General features: G+C 34.5%; 4 protein-coding genes across 4 annotated transcripts; 1 reads left to right on the forward strand and 3 right to left on the reverse strand.

The window, feature by feature from the left end:
* The first annotated feature begins 985 nt into the window (after nucleotides 1–985).
* On the forward strand, nucleotides 986–5,416 carry LOC118439709 (uncharacterized). The gene is made up of 4 exons (XM_035861681.2): nucleotides 986–1,546; nucleotides 3,732–3,991; nucleotides 4,068–4,187; nucleotides 4,268–5,416. The coding sequence occupies exons 1-4, from the start codon at nucleotides 1,508–1,510 to the stop codon at nucleotides 4,866–4,868; spliced, it is 1,020 nt and encodes a 339-aa protein (XP_035717574.2). The 5' UTR covers nucleotides 986–1,507; the 3' UTR covers nucleotides 4,869–5,416.
* On the reverse strand, nucleotides 5,188–7,986 carry Cpr49Ah (cuticular protein 49Ah). The gene is made up of 4 exons (XM_085664677.1): nucleotides 7,848–7,986; nucleotides 6,965–7,140; nucleotides 6,410–6,671; nucleotides 5,188–6,037 (listed from the first exon to the last, which is right to left on the reverse strand). The coding sequence occupies exons 1-4, from the start codon at nucleotides 7,857–7,859 to the stop codon at nucleotides 5,939–5,941; spliced, it is 549 nt and encodes a 182-aa protein (XP_085520803.1). The 5' UTR covers nucleotides 7,860–7,986; the 3' UTR covers nucleotides 5,188–5,938.
* Nucleotides 7,987–8,140: 154 nt separating this feature from the next.
* On the reverse strand, nucleotides 8,141–12,070 carry LOC118451554 (uncharacterized). The gene is made up of 14 exons (XM_085655179.1): nucleotides 12,055–12,070; nucleotides 11,915–11,925; nucleotides 11,462–11,554; nucleotides 11,324–11,383; nucleotides 11,154–11,198; nucleotides 10,934–11,083; nucleotides 10,668–10,857; nucleotides 10,441–10,595; nucleotides 10,212–10,362; nucleotides 9,996–10,129; nucleotides 9,729–9,918; nucleotides 9,411–9,651; nucleotides 9,245–9,318; nucleotides 8,141–9,182 (listed from the first exon to the last, which is right to left on the reverse strand). Exons 1-14 carry the CDS (start codon nucleotides 12,068–12,070, stop codon nucleotides 9,124–9,126), a joined length of 1,569 nt encoding a protein of 522 aa, XP_085511305.1. The 3' UTR covers nucleotides 8,141–9,123.
* LOC118439702 (folliculin-interacting protein 1) lies at nucleotides 12,031–20,240 on the reverse strand. Its single transcript, XM_035861663.2, has 12 exons — nucleotides 19,566–20,240; nucleotides 18,544–18,685; nucleotides 16,476–16,565; nucleotides 16,260–16,339; nucleotides 16,088–16,170; nucleotides 15,812–15,934; nucleotides 15,511–15,736; nucleotides 15,057–15,389; nucleotides 14,901–14,985; nucleotides 13,458–14,830; nucleotides 12,842–13,307; nucleotides 12,031–12,666 (listed from the first exon to the last, which is right to left on the reverse strand). The coding sequence occupies exons 1-12, from the start codon at nucleotides 19,706–19,708 to the stop codon at nucleotides 12,454–12,456; spliced, it is 3,357 nt and encodes a 1,118-aa protein (XP_035717556.2). The 5' UTR covers nucleotides 19,709–20,240; the 3' UTR covers nucleotides 12,031–12,453.
* Nucleotides 20,241–20,699: the final 459 nt, after the last annotated feature.

A 20,699-nucleotide genomic window follows, 5' to 3' on the forward strand; every position in this document is an offset into this window, starting at 1 on the left:
ATACCGAAATCCGTGAAATCGAACGATGAGTCAGTAATACAGAATTTTTCAAAATGCGTATGCTTCCTAATATTTATGGATCAAGAATGCATTTCATACAAAAATCGATTCTAAAGATTCACCATTTCATGATCATTAAATATAACGGATAATTATTTCTTGCTGAAGGTAAATAGCTAACTAACTAGCTAGCTAGCTACATCGACTCGAGCTGAAATCGCTATAATTATGCGAGTTTCGAGGCTACGATCAGTGCACGGTCATGATCAGCGATTACGTACCGCGTGATCAAGAATTATGCGTAAAAGAGGTGATCTCCTTGCTAAAGCATGTGGGTAGAAATCGAACGTGATATATCGTTACTTACTAATGTATGTATCGTATATATAACTATGACGCGTAATTACTTTTCTGCATAGAAGAAAACAAAGCTACACAAAGATCGTAATTTAAATTACGCGCCATGTGAATTTATCTTGAACCCTATTGGTGAATCATTTTAGTGGAAAATTTAAATTTCAAGATTTATATATATATATATATTTTTTTTTTCATAACAAAAATATACTTAATTAACATAAGAATACACTAAGACACATAATGATCGTAATTTAAATTAAACTCTACGTGAATTTATCTAGTATCATTTGAATGGATTTTAGCTTGAAAATTTTAATTTTAATTTTCTTTTTTTCATTCAAGAAATATCGTCGATCTTCGAATATTTGCATTATTATTATTTTCTTTCTTTTTTTCTTTTCTATAAATTTTAGGAGGACAGAAACTAGTTTCCTATTTTTCGAACGTATATATTGTAATATATAACAACGGCAAGTAAATACTTATTCGCGACAGTGGGCGGGTCGAGGTCTTGAACACGCTGGGAAAAACAATCTCAACTACTTGCGGCGTGGGGTGATCTCGAAGGAAGGAACGGAGGTCCTCGGAACTTGGCGTTAGCTCTGAAAATTGCGAGAGTCTTCGTCGTTTCTCAGTCACTGTATCGCGTCCTCTCGGCACGCTTCGACTATACTCTGTTACTTAGTCTCTTTTTCCCTTTTACTTCTACCTGTCTTTGTCTTACTCTTTTTCTCTCTCTCTCTCCCTCTCTCTCTCTCTCTCTCTTTCTTTCGCGATTTACGAGAAAACCATGTGGATGAGTTTAAATCGATAAAAGAATCTTCTACATCATTTTTCTTTCTATCTCGATCGAATGTCTTCGAATCAATATTATAGTTTTCCCATTTGAGATAACTATGCGAAACGAGAGATGAAAAGATCATCAAGAATCTTTATCACTCGGCCTATCCCTTTTGGAAATTCAACGAAATCATCGATTGACAAGGATCGAGGGTGAAGGACGTTCTAACGAATGTATTGACAAAGACGAAGAAAAAAAGCGAAAGGGGTGGTACACAAACAAACGAACGACTTGTGTCAGAAGGGCTAGCTGACAAGATTAGAAATAAAAGATAGAAAAATATCCAATAATATACGACGATATATCATGCATGTCCGAGTGTTGATCGGATCGATCGTTTTAACGGTAGGTCGAACAATATTTATTTTTCTTCATTTTTCAAACCGAGTATCATCTTTGATTTTATTTCACCATTCGGATCATACGACAAATTCTTTCGATTCGTAATCTCGATATGAGTCCTTCTTTTTAATGCATTATCGAAGTACCAAACATCATTTAAATACATATATATATATATATATATATATATATATATATATATATATATATATAAGTACATTCATACAAACATATGACATGTGCTATGAAATGAAGCATGAGTAATGATAGTCATCATGACGATAATGACATTACGATACCAAGAATCGTATGACTACGTTCGATAAAAGACAAAAAGAAAAGTAAAGAAAAAATCAAATTAGACTCCTCATGTCGTAATAATTGCGTCGATTGAATAGCCAGAGAGAATAGTTTAGAAATGACAAAGTCGCAATAGCGTTGGAATATAAAAGGCACGAGAATAATTAACCCTACGTACGGGGAATGACAATCGAGTTATGCATGTGTGTCCATGGGAAGGCCATTTGTAAGTATTCTACGTGACGATCATCTATACATTTTTGATAAACATACTCAACGTCGCATGATTGTTTAATGATACTACATCTCACGCTATACATACATACATAGTACTTACATGCTATATGTATGTACAAGCACGTATATATCTGTATAGGAACAAAAAATGAAAGGTTGTCGAAGAGATTTGATTGGTGTGATCGTTCAAACGATCTCATTCTCATATAACCGATTTTTTATAAAAAAAAAAGAAAGAGAGAGAGAGAATTTCAAAAATTTAAGAACAACGAAAAATATCAAAGCGAAAGGAGACTCGTTCTGTTCACGAAGGAGAAATTTACTGGAGATTCACAATATATATAACAAACGAAGAACTTGGTTGGACGAGTTCGTATAATTTAAACTGGACGACATTCCAACGGTTTCGACGAGAACGTGTATCATCAATGCTGTTAAATAATTTCTTTCACTTTTAATTCTCTGTATTTATTTCTTTCTTTCTTTTTGAACTCCTGTTTTTGATGTTCCATTAGTCATTTCCAAGAACCTGTCTATTCTAACTCGAGAATCGTCTTCATGAATCATAAATTATATTTTCATAATGGTGTGCATAATATGTATTATTTAAATGATTCTACATTTCATTATCGTTATAAAATACGACGTAATAACATAAATATAGTGATATCATAGTTAAGTTTTTATCTCTAAGGGATGTAAGGTAATTCTTTCGATCACACGATGACATGTTTGCCCTAACGTGTTAACTTGCCAAGTCCGGCATCTCTTAATATGGAGCGCAAGAGAGAAATACTATGGTCTTGGTCAAGCCCACGCGTTATCCTAAATAGAAGGGAGATTACGTATATGTATCTTATATAGGAATTAAGAACTCGTATTTCAAATGATAGAATCATAGAAAGAAATCTCGAACAAGTAAAAAAGTTTATAAAACGACATTGACTATAGATACTAATGTAACATTAGAAAAATAGAATAAATAATAATCGAGGATAATTATCAGTCGGTTTGCTTCAATCGTTGCGTCCTTGTCACGCCTCTTGCTTCGCCTCTTGGTTTCTGTTCACGGTCGTAGGACCTTAAAAGGATTGCTTTGTGAATCTCATATTGCGTCCTAGTTGCATGCTCCGTTTTATACCGATTATACATATTATGTAGCTACATAATATCGTACGTATGTGTATATGTACATGTTATACAGTAGCGTAGCCGTAGAGAATTGATTATTTCGTTCTTCCGATCTTCTTCGTTCTTACTTGATCACTTTCTCTTTCTCTCTGCTTATCTCTTTTTATCTTTTTTCTTTTTTTTTGTAGAAAGTGTCACAAACGTTGTTCATTTTTTCACCATTTTTATAAAAACAGGTATGGATAGGAATACAGTGAAATACGTTATTGCCGTTTTTCTTGGTACCGTTACGAGATAGTCGTCGGTAGATAAACGTACAACTAGCTAGCTTAGGCAGTTGTTTGAACTGTAACCGTGGGAGGAAACGTCAATGAACTCGTTACATTGGTGTTGGCTTGACCAAGAAATCTTAGTGGACGCTTTATATACGACAGTGACTTTAAATGATAAGACAAAAAAATAAAGAAAACACATTAACATTTCTCTTAATTAATATAGATAATAAATATTCTTCTTTTAGCTTTCAATTGTTTTCTCGGCATCAAATGCTTATGAAGCCGAAGGAAGAAGCTGGAATTATGTTCCAAATACACAATACCATATACAGACTGATGAAGGTCCGGAACGATACTTTCGCTTTCAGACGTTGAACGGTCAGTTTCGAAAAGAAAAAAGATTGGCCGATGGCACGGTCATTGGTACGGAGGCCTGGCTCGATCCTCTTGGATATTTGCGTTATAAGGATTATATTGCTGACCATCAAGGCTATCGAATTCTAAAGTAAACAAAAGTAAAACGAAATTACGTTAGAATTAATATTAGAACAGATCGTTTTATATGTATTATTTTATTGTAGGTCGAAGATGACGTATGTTGGAAAGGATACCCCGATTCATGAAGCTCTAATAAGAACCAAGGATGCACCAGCACAAAGTGGAGTTTTAGTAAAGACTAGAAAGCCACCAAATCCGTTCAGGTTATTTCAATTACAAAGATAAATGATCGTCATCTTTTATCTTTATTAAAATATTTTTGTTAATGTTCATTCTCTTGTAGGAAACCGAACAGGAATGTAGATGTCAGTCCTTTGTCCAGGAACGATATTAGGACCGGTTATTACACTCCAACGACTATCAGGCCGATTACGATCTCGCCATATCTGTCACAGCCCAGCAACGATTATTATCCGAACCGAGCAAATTACGTACCACCGATCGTTGGATCGCAAAATTCGAATGATTACTCGCGAGCTAATAGTCCTTATTACGGAAGGAATTCGGTACAACCTATTCAAGCTCTTCAATCACCTGTTTCAAGTAGCGATACGTTTTACAGATTGTCGAGCCCGTCTCAAATGTCTCAAAGTCAGCTGGCCGATGATATTCTACCACATAACGAAGTCCATACTACTGCTAATGGTTTCGAATATTATCTTAGACGTCAATATCACGAGGAAGAACGTGAACCTAATGGAGAAAGTATTGGTTCTTTCGGTTATATCGATCCTTTTGGTATCAGAAGAGTCATCTATTACAAGACGGATCCACAAACTAATGGATTTGTTCATAAAAAAAATAATAGATACGTTGGCTTTGCAGCAAAGCCATACGATCCATCGCCACCTGATCTCTCTCGAACGAATAGAATGTCTTCCTAATTTTCTTCGTATTTCGAAGAGCTGATCGAAGAGTAGATCTAAAAGATCGTTGAATAATCTTAATCACGTTGCTTTTAAGTTATGCCTTATACGTACGATGTATTGCATCGATAAATTGCAACATCGAACGTTTGATGAGTCTGGACTCGATGATCCGGTTGTTATTCCCTATCGTGTATGCTAGTCTCCCTTACGAAAGTATGCGATGCGAGTAATTCTTAATTTTTTTTTTCTTCAAGAATTTCTTGTCTTTGCAAATATGAAATATCATCCAAATGGAAGTAACGATAGTTGGCACGTCGTAATTAAGTTCTCTAGATTCTTAATAAATTAATTTACTTAACTTATATCAATGATTAATAATAATATTAATAATAGCTTCGACAACGTTAACGCACTACCTCGTAAAATACTATTGACAAAAAAGTACTTTTTTTGTTCTCTCTCTTTCTTTCTCTCTTTATTTTTTTCTCTTCTTATTATTCATGAGACAAAGAGAGAAGCATATGCTTAAAGCTAATAATAAAGATGCTTTGTTCCGTAATGAACTACATACCTTTATATCATAGTCATTTACCGGAACAACGTGTTTGTGTTTCACATTCATCGTCCATTGACCTTAACACTTACCTTTACTTCCATAGGAAGGAATGACGTAACCAGTTGTGAATAACTTCTTTTTTTGTTCTCTTTTTTCTTTTCTTTCTTTTTTTTTTTTTTTTAATGCAAATCACTTCAATCGCTATGGATAATGTAATGAATGAAAAGAAATGAGAACATAAAAATAGGAATTGGAGAACGTCGTCGCATTTCTCAAGCGTGACGCTAGGAACGAGCGAAAGCGAAGGAACAATGCTTCGTTTCTTACTACAAACGTACGTAATAATCGAGTGTATTATCGATAAAGATGAGAGGGACGGGTTTTAATACGTGATCTAATGACTTAATCGCTACGCCTTAGCAAAAATGCCATGCTATATAACACGCTAGAAACGAAACGGTGTGTCTTGATTGGGTGAGTACGAATGAAAACTGGTTACTGGGCGTTGGAGGAGAAGATTATTTGGTCCTTATTGTCGGAACTTTTTATCGTAATCGTCCCTCCTATCGATTTGTTGACTCAATGGTTGCTGTTGGTTCTTCGAAGCAGCCTCTCGGGCTTCGGCTTCCTATAAACGTAGAAGAAAAAAAAAAAGATATGTAGAAATGTATTTAAATATTGCGTTACGACCTGTTAAGCCGAAAGATCGAGATATCGAAAGAGAAAAGAAACGTCGAAGATGTTGTTTTCGCAAGAGTTTGTTCTTCCAGAACGATAGAGATGGAAAGGGATAGGAAGAAGGATGTTGCGCGAGGAAACAGGGTAGGTAAAAAGAATAGAGAGAGAAAGAGAGAGAGAGAGAGAGAGAGAGAGAGAGAGAGAGAGAGAGAGGGAGAGAGAGAGAAAGAGAGAAAAGATAGAGATAGAAGTAGATAGATGGAGACGATAAGAAATAAAAGATCGTAGGTAGCATATATGTATATAGATGCTATATATGTACCTCCTGTTGTCGAATGCCTGCGAAGATGAGGTCGAGGCCTTTTTGAATCTCTTCACTGACTGGTGGTGGCGTGGGAATATGATCGCCGGACGCGTGAAAGCCCGTCTCGTCCGCGGTATAATGAATGGTGATCAACTGCCCCTCCGGACTCATGTAGGAATAACTCCCTTGTTGTACCAATGCCTCACCTTGCTCCGCACCTTCACCAACTGTTTTGATGTAACCGCTCTCCTCGGCAATGATATTATTCCCGGTTTCGTAACTACGAAGGAATCATCGTAAGTCCGCGAAATTGAGTTAAACTGTTATTATCATTCCTTTATGAACGCGATAACATGAGAAGTGGTTTATAATTTATCGAGATTTTTAACGTATCTCGTTCGTTACGCAAACAAAAAAAGAATAAATATTATTGTATTGAAAAGACAGAAATGTTCAACATACGTTTTGAAATGTAAGAGAAAATAAAACTGTTTTGTTTTATTGTATAGGATTCATAATTCTTGAAAATAGAATTTATAAAATTGATCGGTATGTCAGGTTTTTCATAAATACCTGGTTTTGTAAGTTCCATCATGTTCCTGCTGTTTGTTCCAATGTAAAATAGGAATTGGCGTTGTCGTTGTACCTCGTCTTCCATCGGTAGCAGCATTCTGTCGTTCATCGTCTTGGTAATTGCTGCGATAATTTGGATCTTGGGCTACTGCTAAACCCAAAACCACTACTAGTATCTGTGATCAGATAAAAAATAATTTTTAATTATGATCTATATCACAGCATATTTTTATTATGAGAGAAAAAGAAAGAAAGAGAGAGAGAGAGAGAGAGAGAGAAAGAGAGAGAGAGAGAGAGAGAAAGAGAGAGCACGATGTTACGTTCGAAGTATCATCCGTCTGGACCAAAAGCAACGAAGCTTCTCAGACGCTCTCGATGCGATGAGTGAAAGTAAGAAGTAAATGCCAACGTGGGTCGTTTAACTCCTGACCTGCAAACTCTACCCGACCCATCATCTCTCTTTCTCTTGCTCATCTCAACTCATTATTTTTTTCTAGTATTATAATCGATTATCTCGTGTTACGTTTGTATTACTCGACAATTTTTCTTTTTTTTATCGCATCGTTGAGAAAGCAAAATAAATTAACTCACATTGGATTAACTTACGACGATTATTAACTTACAATTACTTGGAAGGTAATTAGAATGAAATTTATCGATATTGATGTTCGATAAAAACGAACAAGTTGGCAATTATGCGGGGTATTAGACGGGTAAAGATCGAGAATTCACTTGAATCTTACATTAAAGACGTGATATTGTTTCTTTAATAAGACAATGACAAGTATGAACAAACCGATGTTTTAACAATGTCTCTCGTATATCACAGTAAATGAGATATCCTAGAGTATGAAAACATTAAATATATGAAAATGTTACTTACCAAACGTTTCATTGTGCCGAATCGATGTTTGCAAAAAGAACACTTAAGAATAAGAATAGTGTTACTGGCGCTTCACAAAGAGTATCGTTTAAGTGAACGATGATACTTGCAGCCGAACACAATCGAGTGCTATCCAGGTAGAGGAAAGAAATCCCCTTTTATACCAACTCTCACTTTACCCCTACTCGATGAATGTTCGACCATAAAGGATTCTTCATGTGGTTTATACCGAAGTATTAGTATGTAACGTAGGTATATGTTCGGTGTCTGTTTGTGTTTGTGTATGTGGGAGCGTCGCTTCCTGCGAGATCGAACCTAGTTACCTGAAGAAGCTAGACACGAAGAGATACCGCCGATGACCTTAGACATAGTTCGAAGCTTATGTTGAACGAATTAATCTCTTTGGTTCTCTCGAACTCATGCTTTATTTCCGTTTATTATGAAAGTATGCCGATGATATACTTTCATCTCTTTTTGAGATAACGTTACACATTGAATATCCAAGTCTTTCTTTATTGTGTCGTAATCGACAAATTTTCAATATGTAAATAGCACACGGAAACTATTTATGTAATTACCAACTAGCGCTTTACGTTTCTTTATTTGGAGAAGATACTTATACGTTTCAAATTATATCTCGGCAATTGATTTTCCATTTTCCACGATCGTTCGAGTTAGTTCATAATGTGAAATTAAGTAATCGTTACGCAATTCTACTTCGGAATGAATTTGTTTCCCAAAGATTAACTCAAATAGCTTGAAATATTATTTATATATGCACGTAGCTGTTAACATCGTTATTCGCATCATCGCGAAAGTAACATTACCTTTTTCTTACTTTCCTCCTTTCTTTTTTTTTTTTTTTTCATGTCACTGTCACCCGTATACACCCTAATTCTTGCGCAAACGCATAGATATGTTAAACACTTTCACAAGATATTTTCTTACTTGTTCCTGGATATCAATCGTTCCACAAATTCGGCTCTTCATTCTAAGAAATTTTTTTTAAATATCAAACTTGATGTCTTTATGAATCTTCTCGAGTTGATAAATGATTTAATGTGTCCAGCTTTCACCGAAGAAATCACAAAAAAAAATTATCGATCCTATGAGATGATCGATATAAATATAGATCGAATGCTTACAATTCTCACGAATAAATGACCTAAAATCTTTTAGTCTGTACCTAAATTCTTTTTCTTCTTTATTACTCTGTAAAAGTTGACATTTTATTTTCTTCTGTTGATATCACGAGACGAGATAAGAGTACGTTCACCTATGACGCAGGACAAACTTGACACGGTTGACACGGTTGACACGGTTGACATGATGGTACTAAAAAATGGGAAAAAGCTCATGTTGAAGCATTCAAAAATTTAAATAACATAAGTACTTACCAGCACAATTATTTGACGTAGAGCAAGGTGCATGACATGATGACAATGGTACCAGAGTTCCAGGTGGTATGTAGCTGATATGTAAAATAATGTATACGTTGAATGAAGCTATTAGAATACGAATAAAAAAAAATTCCCGGAAGCTATAGAATAAATTAACAGGTACCTCAGATTATACGTTGTATTGTCATCTATAGGAGTAATCGCTGAATGATATAATGGCATTTTGCTCCAAGGTTTAGATACTGGAACCACAGGTTCAACTGGTTGATAACTCAAACGCATGGTAGTCTCTGATTCCATTGGTAAATTTGACCGTTGATATAGACGGTGTGGAGCGTACGAATTGTTTCGTAACAATGCCATATGATTGTTTGGTATGTATGACAATTTATGAGTAGTACAACCTATAAGAAAGTTTATCGAATGTCAATTTAATTTCAAACAAAGAATAGATGATAATGAAGTTATGACTCAAGCTCACATTCTAATGGCATTGGAGCACACATAAGATTATCTTCTGGTCGTATTTCTGACGGAGGTATACACTGTCGCCAAGTGTAATCATGTTTTTGTGTTGTCTCATCTTGCATAGGTCCTCTCCCTAATAATTGTCTATCACATGGTGTTATAGATTTTTCGGGTGTAACACACCAATTTCCTAGAAAGCTCAACTAAATGCATAGTTATTAATAATCAATTCTATAAAAACTAAATCACATGGAACTTATTATTAACGTATAATTATTACTCTATGAATGGTATCGTGAGAAAGTGGACAAGACGACACACAAATGTTTTCCGGTGATTTTATTGGATCACTTTTCTCACCTCCACAATTAAAGTAACTCAATTGATAAGTCGTGTTATCGTTGAAGCAACAATCTGTGTTACGAGAAAACAACATTTTTTTTGACGATGATAAAATTAATCAATATTCTCAAATATTCATTTTCCATATACTAACCTGCATTGAGTATATTTTCTGTATCCTGTATGATAAAAGGTGGTCGAGGTTTTTCACAATGTGGCCAATAGCTCAGTCTATACGTCGTACAATTTTCCATAGTATTAACTGGCTGATGATATTCTCTCTTCTTTCGCCAAGGTTGATCTTCCTGAAATACCAATATAATAATTAAAAGCAAATATTTTTCATTTAAGGATAAAAAATTTAATGTTATTCACAAAAGTACCTTTGTTGGTGGTTCATTTGACCAATAGCTCAACCTATATGTCGTGCAATCATCCATTGGTACTTCCGGTTTGCAATAATCTCTTTTAGGTGCATAAGATTCCGTAGGAAGATAACAAGCAGAAGGGAAATAGCTTAATCGATAAGTCGTGTCATCTATATATTAATTATTAGAAATTTTCATTAATTACTGTTTGAATTGATATTAATAATTTAATTAAAACTTACCAGAAAGGGAAGCGCAAGGAAGATACAAACTGTTTCTTGCCTTAATACTTTCTGGTGGTATTATCGATTTCCACGTATAATCATGTTTTTGAGTAGTTTCATCTTGCATAGGACCTCTACCAAGCCATTGCTTATCGCAGGGTGTAATGGATGGTTCCGTTTTAACGCACCAATTACCCAAGTAACTCAGCTAACATATCAATGTAGTAATAAGAAAATTTGAAACCTATTTTTTTTTTTAATCAATGGAAAAGAAAAATATTAACTTTATGGGTTGTTTCGTCGGTTATACAGCCATCACCAACAGTTAACCAATCTTTTGGTTTTATGGGTTCAACAAGTGAACGAGGCCCGTCCCAATACGAATATCGATAAGTTGTGTTATCTTCCATTGGAACATCCGGTTTCCAATAATACTACAAAATTAAAATGATAATTTTTTTGTTTTTGTAAGTATTCGTTAAAGAATTCATCATTGACACTAACTCGAATTGGTCGAAAGGATTTCGGTACTTCCGGTTGAACATATTCCTACAATAAATTTGATATTATCCTTTTTTAAATATTTCTATTTCTCTGTAATTGTTTAACATATGTATATAATAATGTAGCAAGATCATACGATGAGTTATGCCGATAGTATAATTTGTACTCACGAAAGCAGTGGGTTGTGGTATGCAGCAGCAACAACAATTGCAGCATTCATCGTGATCCAGCTAAGAATAGATCAGCTTACTACGATGATGCGATCGAGAAGAGATTAAGTATATTTTTTACAAAGATTTACTACTTACTCGAATTTTATTCTTTGCTTCTATAATCGACACCGGACGCCTTTCTTTAACTCTATGATAAAAGTACAGTTCTAAATATTTATTTCGAATTAGCTTTTACACGATCTTGTTAATATACATTGTTAATATACGCATATATATAGAAGGAGAAAAAATGTGTATCAGACTAAATATTTGTACTTATAACTTTAATGAGTTACTAGTGGCTCACGGGTCGGGAGGGCAAATCTCCATAATTTCTATTTAGAAATTTAAAATTGCTGCTAAATGAAGTGCTTCCTATTTTGCAAGGTTACACGAATGGAATTTAGAAACTTGGAATACTCCTCAAGTGAGTATTACAATGAAATATGCAACGTTAACTTTTATCGTTGATGTTTTTTTTTTTAACCATTGAAAACATAGAATGCATTGAATAAATATATTGAAAAATATCATCTGTAATTGTATTACCTTAATTAAATCTAGTTAATTACAAGGAGGACTTAAATATTATATTAAATACAACTGCAGTTTTTTTGATCACGCATTTAATAATATTACTTTACGGCGAATACAAACACACGCCGATTATTCTATTATTAAAATGTTACATCGTTCGATATCCATTATCGAAAGATAAATAATTTATCAAAATCATTTCTCCTCTGTTCGATCTTCTTAAACAATAACAATTAACATTATGAACAATTCGCTTTTTAAATAATACATTTATTTCGTTTAAAAATCATACTTATGCGCGTGACGACTTATAATCCAAATTTATAACTATGTGTCTTGGAATATTATGTTGCTAGCAAAGAGAAAAGAAAAAAAAATATATCTAAAAAAATATATTTTCGTAAAATAAAAATGAATCCCATTGACTATCTTTTATGACAATAAGTATAAATATCTGACGAGGTTCATCGCACGAAACAATGATTTTATCTATTTTCGTTATAAGAGTACAAAGGACAATATAATGTCGATATGTAACGAAAGGACGTGTGTTAAACGAGCGTGAGACCAAATCGTTGCGCGATTTCCGGTGAATGAGTGGTTGCTACTGCCAGTAAAAGAGGAATATCAGCGGCATCGAGATCAAGAGCGTTGGTTAAAGCTGTGACACTAACGTCACATACATCCGCTGCCATTAACATCTCGGCAAGTGCCTCGCTTCTTAACCACATTTCCCTCAATTTTGATTCCAAGATATCCACACACTATAAAATTCATCTTTATATTAATTTATGAGACATTTATTGAGATATTATGAGAAATTTCATAATAAATTTATTCTTAAAACATTGACTATTTTCAATCAATTTCATATATATCAAATATATTTTATAATTTTAAGATAATAAACTCGTTAATTCTTCTATAAATTATTCTTACGTGTAAGGGAGAATGATATTTGCGCCAAACATAGGCAAATGCTTCCAACATATTGGCAACGAGACGTGACATGCCAACCGGTAACGGTGGACTTTCCAATGACGTGTTATTTGATAAAATTCCTACGTGCCATGTATCTAGATCTGCTAGAATACAGACAGCTTCAGCTACAGGTTGATCGATCGTGGGAAAACGTACTCCAGCGGCAACTTCCTCTCGTACGCAGCACCACCAATCTTCTTCTATATCAGATTCGACAGTTCGTTCTTCGTTTTTATCCTTTCGACGTTTTCGTCTCTTTTTATCTTTCTTTACTAAGCCTTGTACTACCAGACCCCAAGTATAATTCGTACCCCAATTACTGCTAGTAGTTGTCCTGGTATTTGGTAGTCTAGTTTGTAAAAGAGTTTTTGTAAATCCGGTTTCTTCATTAGGATTGATTTTTTTAGGAGAGACTAGCTTCGACCTAGAAACAAAAGAGCAGTTATTTGTGAAGTTTTAAATAGAAATTAATGAGATATTCGGTCAAGTTCCAAGTTGTATCACTATCGGAGACTTTGGCCAAGTTATATTTTGATCAAAATGTCAAAAGTTATACGTTGAGGAAATAACTCACCGTGGCATAGGTAATTCGATAACACTGTTGGCTTCCATCAATGCCTCTAAACTATTAGACCGAGACATACCAACTGTTCTATCAGCATTAACGCATGTTCGTAATACCTCAGTAGCGTTCGTCGGCGTTTCTAATAATTCTTTCATACCCTTATAAGTTTGTGAAGATGCATAACTTTGATTTTGACATCTAGGACAAATACGCGTAGGTTTCGATTCTAAATTCGATTCCATACTCGACATGGCACCAGGCGAAGCCTGCATACTTTTTGATGATTCGGGAAAATTTCTTTGGATTATTTTTCTCAATACACCTTCAGGTAATTGAGCAGATGTGCTTGGCACTGTTGTAAACATATACGAACATTGACAATTGTAACCAAGTCGTGGGCGTGACAAATACTTGCTCGGTTTTTCTTCGCAACCGAGCATGAAATACACTTGCTGATGTTTATTTTCCTCGCTAAAACTTGTATCGTTCAATGTACGAAGATCTGATTGACTTGTTGAATGCGACTTGTTGACATAATCGACCTTACTTTTACATTCCTGTTCTAAAGAAACTCGTTTAGATGATACTAACGTTTTGTCGGCTTCGTCTTCCTCCATTTTTTTCCCAACATTTTGCATTTGAAATTGTGCCTGACATTGAACGTTTCCTTTCGGCTCTTCGACCTCTTCCGAGCCTATCTCGCTTACCACTATTTTCACTTTACTCTGCGTGCTATTTTTATTAACATTCATCGAAATTGGCTTCTCCTCATTGTCCTCCTTATCATCTTGAATTATCGATATCATCGATCTTGATGTTGAATTGACAAAAGGTTCATCTGCTTTTAACATGTATCGATCAAGGGCAACTTTCATAGTGGTACTACGTTTAAGCGTACGCCTTGACATTTCGCCTGACCTCGATCGTTCTCTAATGCATTCCGTTCTTGTATGTTCCTCACTTACATCACTTCCTGTCGCACAATCATTCATACGAACTTGTGTTTCCGTTTGCATTTCCTTACGAATTGGCACTAACGATTCGCGTCTAATCGTCACAGCATGATTCTGATCGTTAGAAATATTTCTCGGCTTTGTATAGTCAAACAAATATGGCCGTTTAATTTGCATTTGCTCCAAAAGATTGGTCGCTTCCCGAATGTCTTCTTGTATTGCACATCGATATTCTCGTTGTTTCTGCACAATTCCGCTACGGATGAAGTAAGATAGAAAATATAAAACAGAATTGATTAAGTCGGCCTTACGTGAATCACCGACTACGAGTGTGTGTGTTACTTTTACTGGATTCCCCACAGCGCCGTACAAATCGCCTAATTGAGCCCACAGGGGATTACAAGGATACCATCGATCCAAATTTTCCATCTGAAATATTAAATCGCTATTATCGATTACATTTATCGTAAATAATCCCATTCAAAATTCGATTTATTACCATTTGTCGATCGTTAGCAGGAAGTATAGTATAAACCCAACCAAGATGATACATCAGTACTGCAGTCATGACAGTACTCAAGAAACTAAAACATAAATGAACGTAAGGACGGAAAGAACGAATTAAAATCGATTTGATTTTTTTACAAATACGTACAAATTCGTCGACTTCGTGTCAACGTCGTCGAGTAACTGACACATCTGCTGTAAACCACGATGCAAAATGTTTGAATTCATTTCTAACGTTATCACAGAATTAAGTAGTACATCGTGCCACAGTAAAGGAGGTCGGAAACTATTCGCATTCATTAGTAGCCGTAAGAGTGAAATGACAAAACGATAAGAAGCTCGGTACATTCTATCTGCCGAATCCATTCCTTTATAACTATTTTTATTTTTTAAGCCAGCAGATTCGATACAAAAATATCGTAAACGATCCAACATGCCTTCTAGAAGAGTCATATGCTCTAATAATCTCGTTTCTATTCTCCTAGAAAATCGTATAAGAAATACAACATGATTAAAGTCATATGAATTTAGCGCGAGATTTAATCGATAAAAAAAAAACCAGAAAGAAAGAAAAAAACAGAAAAAGGAACAAAACAAGTCACCTTTCTTGTCCTTGCGTCAAACGAACTAGCATCATTAATCCAAGCCTGCTTCTATAATGTTTCTCACCACCCTCGTTGCTATTCTCGCGATACTGTTGTATACCAAATATATCATCGGAATCTGATCGACTTAAAGAAGTTGAGACTGCCCTCAACCATCTTCGACGTAAGCTCGATAAATTACTTCCTACACCGGACGAGCCACTACTCTCTAACGATTGTGAGCCTAAAATAAAGTTAACTTTACAAATCCATGGAATAATGAAAATTTCACGAATCAAACGTGACCCAACAAACTTACTTCCCCCCATTTGTGGTTGTGCGTCCACGTCCCAAACACTGCTGTTGCTCGAACAAGATGAATTTTTTCGTGGATCCAGAAATAAATCATTCGAAGACATATTTCCAGAACTTGGACGAGAAACTGCAATGTTTGCATAATGTCTGTTACAGAATTTCTATTAAGACATTCGAAACTGGCGTTCACATTAAAGAGCACATTTTGTTAATGTTCCTGTTTTAACAACACGTTTCTATCACGAGACCTAAGAGATTTATTTTTATTTACAATACTCACAAGAAGTTCGTATGCTACTATTGCTGGTATTGGAATCCACGTGCGTAGAACAACGCGTTAGTGTACCGTTCGAGAGCCTTTCACTGCGCGTAAATGAACGTTATGTCAGTCGGCATTGTAAACTATTAATAAAATAGGATGCTCGCACTGTTATAAAGCAAAACGTCCTTACTTTTGCTTGTACGTACTGTGTTCCGTAACAGGAAAAACTTTAGTACACATGATGCACGCTGGAGATTTCATCGAATGGACCTTCAAATAACGATAATAACAATACAATATGAAAAAAATTACATATTTATTATTAAGAGAATTCTTAACGATTATTAAAAAATTCAATCACAAGATGTCAAATCAACGATTGCGACTTATTTTTTCTTTGAAATACCTTAAACGACGATCCTTTATATGTCATTGCAACAGTGCCAAATACCATTTCACTTAAAGAACTTGTAGCATCCTCAGCTGTTTTTTTTTTCTAAAAAACAAAAAAAAATGAAAAAAAAAAAGAAAGATAAGGACAACGAAACGATATTATTTGTATTTCGCGGGGATAATCAAGAGCTCTTCTCATTGGCTATGTTTAATCTTTGTTGATAAAAGACGCAAAAAGTTAAAGATTCGAGAACATGAAAAAAAGAGAGAAAGAGATAGAGAGAGAGAGAGAGAGAGAGAGAGAGAGAGAGAGAGAGAGAGAGAGAGAGAGAGAGAGAGAGAGAGAGAGAGAGAGAGAGAGAGAGAGAGAGAGAGAGAGAGAGAGAGAGAGAGAGAGGGAGAGAGAGAGAGAGAGAGAGAGAGAGAGAGAGAGAGAGAGAGAGAGAGAGAGAAACAAAAGCCATTTGATAAAAAGATGATTATTCCTGTTCGTAGATATTTATGAGATGTAACCTGAATTCATTAATACATACATACTTACATACGTACATACATACATACATACATATGTACATACGTACTTATATATATACGTACATACATACGCGTGCGAGTGCGTATGCGCACGCAAAAGCATTGATCGATCTCTACAATTTCAAAACGTTTTTAATTCTATCAATGAACGAACAACCCACGTTAGATTCTAAACGAGCATTTCAACTTTACTCCTGCGAGTAACGTGATTGCAATCGTACGTATGCGTGTATTAAAATCCCTCCCATGTGTGTTTGTGGCAAAAGGCCAAGGAAACAGAAATCTTAGAAGCGTGCGAGCTTCTTCAGACAAATCGTTTGAAAAATGTATACAGGTCCTATAAAGCTCTATGAAAATCGCGCACTTTTCTAGTGTTACGCGAATCTGCTCTATAAATATAAATATGTATGTAGTACGACTACGGCTAAGTATTATTCAAGACGTTCCAGAGTATATTTTCAATTGTATTTAATTAACAAGTAGCGAAAACTGTCGAGCAAGCATGATTCTTCGTTTTTTTTTTCTTTCATTTTTTTTCTTTCTCTTTTTTCATTTTTTATGTGTATTCCTGCATACTTAAGTATTAATATCAGATATATACAAACCAGTCAGAATGACTTTTTGTAAAAATCTCTATTTAAAATTTCAACGCATATTTTCTCAAAATACAATATGACTTTTTTTATTATGAATACATATGAACAATTTGATAACAAAAAAATTTCTTTTTTCTATTATATGTAGTAGAACATATGTTCAACTTAATATAAATTCCTTTTTTCCATTATATATTTATATGATCAATTTGATGTATTCCTTTTTTCTATTAAATATATGTACATATGATCAAATTTCTTCTACTTGTTTCTTAAATACATATGAGATATACTTTAACACATTGAGTTATCAGATATTTTATTCCTAATGCAACTCTTTATCCAACTATTTTTTTTATGTTACATATTTTTAAGTCATCACATGCCTATTGTTTAACCAATGAATAATATTACAACAAATAAACAAAAACGTGAGCTAATAAATTATTTCTAATTGTTTCTAATTTAAACGTGAATTAATCACTTAAAATAAATATTTTTTAACCAATAAACCGTATTCCAACAAACAAAAAAAGTGAATCAATTAATTATTTTCAGTTTAGTATCATTTGAAATAAATATTTTTCAATTGTAATTTCAATATATATTTAATATAATATTATACATAAAAAATGCGAAAGATTTTTTCGTTATTCGTCCATAATGTATATATCGATATAATTGTCGATAATTTTACTGTTCATTTCAAAGAGAATAGAAATACTAGCGTGAAATATCTTTTGCATATGTATATACTAATGATTCTTTCGTCCGTTATTCATTGGCTCTTTTGCAGGTAATTATAGGTGTATTCGAACGTTTCGACGTAACAATACGTGATTCGAATAAACGACGATTTTTAATTTTTCATATAAATCTATCAATTCTATTTCCTTTCTGTCTCTCTCTTTCTCTCTCTCTCTCCTTTCTTTTTATTCTTTTCTCTTTTACCGTGCCAATCGTAGAGCTTTCATTTTTACGACGACGATTCTCCAGTCTCAGAGAATCAAAGAGTACTCTTCTACCTCGCCATTCGCATTCTTGAAATAGTAGAATCCGTACTTGGTCTGTACCAAGACATAATGTTGGTTCCCTGTAAAAAAAGATAAGAAAGAAGAAGAAAAAAAAACAAACAGATTATTTGTCTATATAAATGTAAAATAAAAAATGTAGTATGAGTCCTCTATAGGAATTTGTGTTTGATGAACTCGTCCATCGTGGGGCGGAAATTTCGAATAAAAAAAGAAAAAGAAAATGAAAGAAAAAAGAGAAAAAAGATTTCAAGAAAATATCGACGAATCATAAGAAGCACACAAAACAAATTACGAAATAATCTTCACATTGTGAGTGACATGTTCTCGACGTCGTTAATATATATTTAACGTATGCACGTGTAATTCGTACATATATATGTACGTACACATACACACACGTGTGTGCGCACAAATAATGTATTTTAATAATAATACTATATAATATACATACACGCGCACGTCGTCATCGTGTCGAAAGTTAACAGCTGTTCGTAGTGAAATTTACGTTGGATAGCGATCAAGATACCGCGTTTTGAGCCGCGAAGGTTCATCGACATAAGCGATGGTAACGCGCGCTTCAATGCGATTAAAAGGTCTCGAATAAGTCGTCGATCGGAGTAGGTTAGGCTACTTTCAATTCGATTCGATTTAAGTAATTTAATTCTAATTTTTGTAATACTTTCAATATTAGTTATGAGTGTGAATTTCATGAAGTACAATAGTAGAATAAAAAAAAAATAAAAAAATAAAAAAAAATCAACGAAGTAAAAATCGAAGTTTAAATGAAGGCTTTTTTATTTATTTATTTATTTATTTTTTCTTTTCTTTAGTCATTGATAATTTCGAAAAAAATTTGAAAATTGAAATTTGAAAAGTTGTAACGAAAAAAATGATAAATGGAATTAGTATAGATATGGAAGTAAATGAATTTTCTTTTACCTATCGTCGCTCTTCTTCTTCGACGTCGCCGTCGTTGTCGTCGTCGTCGTCGTCGTCGTTGTGCCACCACTAGATTCGGTAGACGAATTTATACCGTCCTTGTAATTTTTCCTTAAAGGATGCAATTTATCGAGCAAAGACATTATAAGGAACTAAGACCTCCCGCCCGTCCTTACCGCATTGCACGCTAACTTTATATTTACTGCCTATCATGTCACAAGAAACTGCACCATGCATGTTCACGAGTGTAAGTAAACTGTAAATAAAGTCACGTGCGAACGAGTCATATGATTCTCCGAGATAACGTTCTTCCGTTGTTCCGACCGCTTGACATCGGACGTCGTCGTCGTCGTCGTCGACGTCGACGTGCGAGCGAGAGAGCGTCTTTTCAACGTCGCATATCGGCGAACACACAAACCATACGGAAAATCAATGCCTTGCGTTTTATCAGACAGTAAGAAAGAGAGAGAAATCGAACTGAATATATGACTATCTTAACACGAATACAACGAAAACGCGAAACCACGTACCAAAAAGTTTCATGCGAATCTACGACCGACAAGGCGTTCGCCGCGACGTTGGCACTTTCGATGACACTTTCGTGAGATACAAGCGGCGCCATCTTCTCGCTAAAGACAAACCGCACTTTTTTATGCATTTTTCTTCTCTTTAACTTTCTTAATGTAAGAAAAAAATCAATTGGGTAATAGCGATGCATTTGATATGCAGTCGTTTAAATATCATAAGATTTCATCTTGATTATAAACGATATCGTACAGATGATCTATGATCACTCTGATGGTGCATAGATCGATAGATCTATATGAGATTCTTAAACTTTAGTGATCTTCTTTTCAATGCCCTCTACACGATTCACGGCTTCTTTACTTCTATTACGAACAAATGTGATGTCATGTCGGTAATATTCGATTGTCGGTATAACAGTTTTACTGTAATTTGCATTATCAATTGTTGTATAAAAAGATAATTTTGATAAAATATATTAATACATAGTTTTCATAAAAATTAAAAATCTTATATTTTTTTTATAACGTATTCTACATTTTCTTTTCAACGCCCTCTATACGATTTACGATTTCTTTACCTTATTACGAACAAATATGATGTCATGGT

The sequence above is a fragment of the Vespa mandarinia genome, chromosome 2, assembly GCF_050613455.1.
Source record: "Vespa mandarinia isolate Hongniang chromosome 2, ASM5061345v1, whole genome shotgun sequence".
Lineage (NCBI taxonomy): Eukaryota > Metazoa > Arthropoda > Insecta > Hymenoptera > Vespidae > Vespa > Vespa mandarinia.